The 7,845-nt window shown below is 40.5% G+C and overlaps 1 protein-coding gene across 1 annotated transcript; it reads right to left on the reverse strand.

Moving 5' to 3' along the window:
• Positions 1-3,408: 3,408 nt before the first annotated feature.
• On the reverse strand, positions 3,409-5,265 carry SCG2 (secretogranin II). The gene has a single exon (XM_066622120.1). It carries the CDS (start codon positions 5,263-5,265, stop codon positions 3,409-3,411), a length of 1,857 nt encoding a protein of 618 aa, XP_066478217.1.
• Between the last annotated feature and the right edge of the window lie 2,580 nt (positions 5,266-7,845).

The following is a 7,845-nucleotide window of genomic DNA, read 5'->3' on the forward strand; positions in this document are numbered from 1 at the left end:
CCTTTACTGAAGTTCAAAGACTCATACTGAAATGTTGGAAAGACAAGTGCTCTTATTAATATCTATTTTGTATATGGCCATGTTTATTAGCATGTTTACTGATTATAAATATATATATTCTTTCTTCATTTCCCCTTTTTTCCATTATGTTTTTCTTTTTCCATTTGTTATTTTGTTCAGCAATTGTATTATTGTATCATTGCTTTATTATTCACCAGTAAGGGAGGAAAAAATGATCCATGCAAGTTTAGTAAGTTTTGCTCCCACTGATTCCAGTAGGAGAGAGTAAAGCAAATCTTTTACTCTCCCATTGAAATCAACAGGATAGAAAGTATTTAACTTTGTTTGGCTAGTGTCCTGTGTATATTAGCAGTCTATCAGGAATTGACCAAAGACAGAAGCGACGACGGCTCAGCATAGATTTTTGCAAGGCAGGACCTGAGTCAGAAATGCAGTAAATCCCAGGTTGAAATTTGTTTTATTTCTTTGACAGACTGAGGAGCTCCACAAGTCATCCAAACAGAACAGTGTTAATTGGACTTTTTCATTTACCATGCAGCAATGAGTGAAAGTTCAGGACTCAGAGTAAAGACTGGAAAAAATATTTAGGGCGCAATCCTAATCAACTTTCCAGCACCAAGCTAAGGGCAATGCAACTTCAAGGTAAGGGAACAAACATTGCCTTACCTTGAGGAGGCCTCCGTGACTGCGCCCCCAACTGCAGGATGCAGCACATGCCCCACTGGCACAGCTATGTCAGTGCTGGAAAGTTGGTTAGGCGTTCACCCTTAGTGACAGATCATGGATGGAAGAACAGTTCAGAATCTGAATACAAATATCCTATTCAAGGAGGCTGAAATTATTCATAGTCTCCCCATACCTCTACCATGGATGTCCAGTGCCAGTTTTAGAGTCCAGCTTTTATTCTGTATAGTGTGGGTCTAATTGGAAAGGGAGAGAGAACTGAAAAATGAGACTCAAAGAGGTGACTCAGCAGTTGAAAGCTTTCTATTTCCATAGTTCTACTTATAGAATAGGCCAGACAGGTTCAGGTCCATTGAAACTGCGTTTGTGACCCAATTTCAAAAGATATGCCTCCACCAAATTCATTGAGAGCTGCAATTGTTTGACATCATTGAAAAACTAGGTTTATAATAATAATTAAAAAAAATACCCTTCTGCTTCTATTTTCATAAAACTAGAAATAACTTACCAAGAAAGGAAAAATATACCTAGAAGTAAAAATATGTTTCTTTGATTATGATCCAATAGTGATATAGTCACACAAACTACAGGTTAGTTAGCCTTGATCCTTAAATTTATATCAAGGAGTATCTCGATATGACGCCACTGTTAAGTATAGCACATGTGGATCTCTGCATAAGAATTTTTTTTTTTTTTAAGATTATTAGGCTGCAATCCCAAAGGCAATGCTGAGTACATGAGTTCAGCATTGCCTTCTTTGGCACACCCAAGATTCAAAACGGTTTATTGACTTGTGTGAATAAGCCTGCTCCAAAGACTCCGCAGATCGTTGAAAAGTGCTCATAATTCTTGTATTGATATATTCCGGTCCGTTGTCCGTATCTTTGTATTGGACAAGAGACACTCCACTTGCGCAATGCTGCTTTCCTGCCTCCATCTTTCACACTGCACATGGAGAAGAACAGTGCAAGAGGAGAGATCAGTGCCAGTTGGTGCTGGGCCGCCCATGACCAATGGCATCTGCCAATGGTATGTTCCCCGCCAAGCAGTGGGGAGGTGTTCCTGGGCAGGGGGAGGGTGGGAGGAAGCAGGGAAGGGGCAAAACTGGGTAGAGGAAGGACAGATCAGGGGATAGTTCAGGCCCAGGAGGAGCGTAGGGATGGCAGCAGAGGCTGCCACCAAAACTTTTACCTCACCCCTGACTGAAAGCCCTACATGGGTTACTCAAATCTGCAACAGCTATGGAGCTACCTAGATTCAATAAAGGGTTAGGAAACCAGTGTTTCCTTACCCCGAGGAGACCTCTGGCTGCCTCCTGGCCCGTGCAGGATATAGCGTGGCCATTTTGGTGCTGCTGGAACGCGGAGCCAGCAGCCCGGATAGGATTGGGCTGTCAGTATTACATTCATGTCATACAGTATTACATGAAGCTAATGGTAAAAGTGACTAATGTTAAATATGTTGGCTGATAGGAGTTGCAGATTTTCAGATAAGATAACCAGATACTTTACATTGGCCCAACTACTGCTGAAGAGACTTTGATTGAGCTATTACATAGCTATAGAAGTAATAAAAGAGCACAGCAATGATTCAAAGTATGTATACTCTATCTAATTCAAATAAGTGTATACAATAAAGAATAATACCTAATTTGACTGTATTTCTATGTAAATTAACTTGTCACCGGTAAGTAAGGGGGAGTTATTTGTGTGTAAACATGCATAGGATTGGGCAACTTGTTCAGCACCTGCAGGGCAGTCTATGAGTAACTCAAAGCATAACATGGTCTATTGTCCAGAAATAATATTTATTCATCAACCGTAAAACACAGGATAGAAAAAGCTCTGTAAATAAAACTATATTATATATATATATATATATAATGCTGTATTTTTATTCAGTACTTCACAAAAAACACTACAGACAATAACAAAACGTTTCAATTAATTTTTAAAAAAAACCTCATATACTTTAGTTGTCGCTCTGCCTTGATCACAATTTATCATGGTCATTGTTTTACATCATTTCACTTTATGTCAGAAAGCAGTTTCTCAAAAAATTGAAGCAATTTGTTACTTGACCAAGTTTTTGAACATTTAAAGTTACCCATAAACAACAGAACAGCTCAGAAGAGTTTACGCAGACTTTTCAATGTCAAATCATCTACCACTGGGACCAGTTGAGACACTGAATTGGGCCACTTTTAGTACCGGTAGGAATCTTCCAGGGCTGAGAATTCATAGGTCTTCACTTGGGCAACTCTTTGACAATAGCATAGCTAGAGGAGTACAAAATGGTAAGTATTGCAGGCTCCTGAATATAAGCAGCCCCTCCCACACTCCCTTGGAGCCATTCAGGTGCAGCAAGAGCAATGCGCAGCTGCTGCCTGAAGGGCTCTGAGGGCAAGTGGGAGGGGTTGCTTACACTCGCATTTGGGAGCCTACAATACTGACCATTTTGCATCTCTCTAGCTACACTACTGGTCATTGACTCACCAAAATGTATGCCAAGGGCCACAGAAGCGACTACTGCTTTCTTATTTAACATTGCTCATGAAAAATGCAGGTGCAGGAAGAACTCCTATGGGGGTGCATAAAGTAGCTACGTGTGATGCCTGAACATGCCCCAGATTGTTAAACAAAAGTAAATCACAACGGAATCAGGGTAGAAGTCAACACAATGAAGAGAAAGTAGATGGAACAGCTACATATTTTCCATTGCTCTTTTGGTCATGTGGTCTCTTCCCTTTCTAGACTTCTCCTGGTTTAGATACTCCAGAACTTTTGCTAGCATATCCTCATCCATATATGGTCTGTTTTGTGTGTCATCCTTCCCTTCCTGGGCCACGGATATTCTTTTGCTGAGTGATGTGAGTTTGTCTGGTTCTCGAGATCCTTGTTGGTTTAGATGGTCTTTGATGGCCTGCTCTAATTGATCGTCCTCTTGAACGTCATCCTCAGACGAAACTGCAAGTGGAATTTGTTTCACCTGACCTGTATTGATCACTTCGGGGTATTTTGCCAGCATCTTAGCTAAATAGTCTGCCAAGTCTTCTTCCTTTTCATTCAGTGTTTCCTGTTCCATTTGTCGTCTTTCTAAATGGTTAAGCCAAGCAGCTTTGGGGAGCTGATGCCCTTTGGGCCTTCCAGGCATGTAGGACACTCTGGGCAAACCATTTTCTGGGTTGAATTGGTTTACAGGATAAGAGGGTTTCTGATTACCTGCATTTTCAGCCCCCAAAAGATTGATGAGATCTTCAACATTGAGGTCTTCGGGCAGATTATCTGGCATAAAATTAAGTCGCTGTTTTTTGTAGCTATTTAAAGAATTCATCTTATTTTTGAATGCATCTGAATTGTCCAAATTACTTTCAGGTATCTCATCAATATCTTCTGGAAGCTCCAGTTCCTGCTCTTTTTCATTCTGATATTTCTCTCCAGCCCTTAGCATCTCAATTAAATCCTCAGGTGGGATTTGTAAATTCCTTGAGATTTCTATTAACTGATAAATTGCCTGAGGATCAAGTTGTTTTCCAAAAAATCTGGCTGCCCTCTTGTCTTCATTTTGCTTAAACCTTAGGTTGTCATTTCCAGCATTGTTTATCATCTTTTTCAAATAATAATCCATCAACTTGGAAACATCATCTGACATTTGATCTTTGTTTTCTCTTTTCACGCCTTCTTCTAGGACACCAGATCTCTTCACATCATCAATTTCTTCTCCATTTTTCTCAATTTCCTCTTTGCTGTTTCTTATCTCCTCCTGTGTTTGACTTTCCACTTTCTCCTCTATCGGATTCCAGTCCTCCCCTCCAACCACATCTTCATAAGCAACGTTATTCCCTTTGTAAGCGTCATCTTCGTCATCAGCGTACAATTTCTGTTCCTCATCAAACCTTTCCTTTTTCTGATTGTTTGGCCCCATCATCCTCCCAAGCTCCTGAAATACTGATTCTAAAGTAGCAAGACTCTGAGGGGTATACTGTTCTTCCACTATTTCATTTGTTCGTTTATAAGGGCTGTCTCTTGAATTTTCTTCAAAATAAACATGTGGCATCTTAGAATGTTTACGTGGTGCATCAGGCCAGGTACGATCATCATAATCATCCGTCATTCCATCTAAGAAGACATCATCTGAACTGAGAGGATAGGGTTTGTTTTCCTTTGAGGTACCTTTTGATTCTTTTTCTCCTTGTCTTAGAGCTTCCAACATTGCCTTAACCCACTGTGATTCATCCTCTGACAAAGATTCCCTTAGATTATCTGACATGTAATGCCCTTTGCTTTCTTTTGGCTGAGAAATAAATGGAGCACTCTGATAAGAATTGTAATCTGGACTCGTGTCTCCATTGCTAGTTTGTTTTCTGAGGTTCTCTATATATTCCAGAGCTTTAATCATATCTGGGCTTGGGAGCCTTTGCAAGTTTTTCATTAGGTAGTCTGGATCTTTCTGGATGTTTTGGTAACGTTGAAATGATGCAGCATTGCCACAACAGATAAGAGCAAATAGTAGGGCAAGAGGCAAGCTTGTTCCAAGCCAGGAAGTCTGAGCATCGGCCATGTTTGAAGTATTTCCTTAAAATAAAGAAAATGAGAATTAACACAGAGAGCTCAAGTTACAATATCATATAAGCCCAAGTGTACAGGAGAGTTTAGCCTAGAACTCCTAGACAATGTTCCAAGGATTTTAGGAGCACCTTAAATACAATAGGGCTTCTGTAGTTACAGAGTAAGTAGTTTTCCCAATGTATTATATACAGGTATTATACAGGTATTTATATACCGCCTTTCTTTGGTCGTCAGATTTCTCTTCAGACTTTAATCCAAGGCGGTTTACATTGGCAGGCTGTTCTAAACCCCCATAGGAATTTTTACAATTGAATAGTTCCGGTCTTTCATAGAACTCCTCATTCCAACTGGATTCCTTCCCGGTCTGGCCTCTCTCTGGCCCTTCGCCTCCCATGCTCCACTTGATGGCAACTCCTCTCTGCCACCGAGGGTCAGCTCATCAGTATATTACTGTTATACAGTATCAGTATATTACTTGTAATTGCAATCAAATTGGTTTGTAAGATTGTGGCAGGGATATCTGTTTTTATTTGTTGTACAACATCTAGTGTGCCTTTAGGCATTTCTAATAAATAATAATTAGTTAAAATAAAAAGTAATAACTCAAGTTAAAAACAAATAGTCTTTTATGTATTTTCAGTCTTTTTGTATGACAAAGTTCTTCCAAGTAAACCTTAAGCCATGATGTTTTCCATAAATCATGTTACCAGATGTGCAGTTTAGCTTTTGTGTGTTGCCCCCTGCCCCATTTTCAAAGAATACGGTAGATGCCAGAATATTCAGTCTGTGCTCTTGAATGAGGCAGCCTCAGAATCTGAATGAATATTTGTAGGATACGTTATCTATGTTTGAGATACTATCTGCAAGGGATTGGGGTATGCAGTAATGGGAAGTGTCTACATCCTTTCCTTCCTCTGACTTGAGTTAAATTCATCTGTTCACATTTTCCATCTTCTGCCAACGTAATGTCTTTGTGCCCCAAACCCCCACCATATTCTGGCAACAATCAAATAATGCGTCCAGGCTGTTGCATGCAAAAAGAATACATTTGGGGGAAATACATAAATGGGCAGGTATTGCATTGCTGTACATTTATTTATTTATTTATTTATTTCTGAATTGGAGTCATGCAGCACAATCCTATCTTGCGCTGGCAGGCAGGAGGCCTGCGCTGTCTCCAGCACAAGACTGGAATGAGAAGTGGCTCAGCCAGAGGTAGGGGGAAACTCTTTGCCTTACCTCCAGGTAAGCCACCACAGCCTCAATGAGTATCCTTGGACTTGCGCCACCTCAGGAAGTGGCACATGTCTGAGGAGAACAGAGCAGCTTCAAGTCACTCCACGATGCTCAGGGAATGGGGTTTGGATCCAGCAAAACAGCCAGGTCCCAGCCCCACCTCCTGCTTCCCATCCACCTGCCCCCTAGAATGCCCTCTGCCCACCCTCCCCCCAGCCCAGAAAGCCTCCCTCCTGCCTCCTTCCCAAACCCCTGTGTCGGCCAAGCTTGGCCGATGCAACCTTCCCTCCCCAGGTTGGCAAGGAGGCTGGATTCAGTCACCATGGGCTGACGCATGTCCCTGCACCCGCCCAGCCAGCTCCCGAGGAGATGCAAATATGCTTTATGACATGTTTGCAACCCTCATTGGCTGGCACAAGAGACTTACGCTGGCCTAACAGATATTTAGAATTGTGCCCTTATTGGTATAGAAACCCCCCCCCCTCCTTGGTACAAAATATGCAATAGCAATAACACTGGCTTTGATGTAACAGTCTGACAAATATCTGGTGATATTTGGCCTGGCCTGAGACAAGGGAGGTGCCTAACGAAAAATCTAAATTAGTTCATAAATAAAATCATCCAAGTATAAAAATAGAGTTTGCATTTATGTGCAGGAATTGTTCTCTATTCAACTAAGGACTTGACAACTGACATATTCTGTTATTCTGTACCATGTACAGCTTACAGAATATTATGGTCTGCTGATTCACTCCATTCAGAAATAACTTTGTAGAAGAGAATTGCACTGAAATGAACAACTAAAAAGGAGAACAAACTAATTCATTTAAAATCTTACAGTCTATTTCCATTAATGGCGACTTGCTTATTCATTCATTCATTCATTCATTCATTTGTAATTCATAGCTTCAAATAGCAAAATGTCAGAGCTGGTAGAGCAGATTATAATGGTCTGTTCTGCAGGAATCTCACTGAATATCAAGAGACTTTAGGATCACCATTTTTTAAAAATATTCTTCCTATAGGATTTTTAAAAATATTACCAACAATATTTTATTGGATACATGCTTTTACTGTAGAAATTTTTTTACCCTCAATGGATCTAAGCAGCCAAGTTTGAAAAGCACCAACCACAACCCAGTACTGAATTAGCACACTTACAGCCCAATCCTATGCATGTCCACTCAGAAGTCCCATTATAGCCAATGAGGTTTACTCCCAAGTAAGTGTACATTTACTTAGGAGTAAATCCCACTGAACACAGTGAGACTTACTTCTGAGTGAACATATATCAGATTACACTTTTAAGCATATAGATTTCAATGGGCTTAACTGA

Source organism: Tiliqua scincoides, chromosome 3, assembly GCF_035046505.1.
Source record: "Tiliqua scincoides isolate rTilSci1 chromosome 3, rTilSci1.hap2, whole genome shotgun sequence".
NCBI lineage: Eukaryota > Metazoa > Chordata > Lepidosauria > Squamata > Scincidae > Tiliqua > Tiliqua scincoides.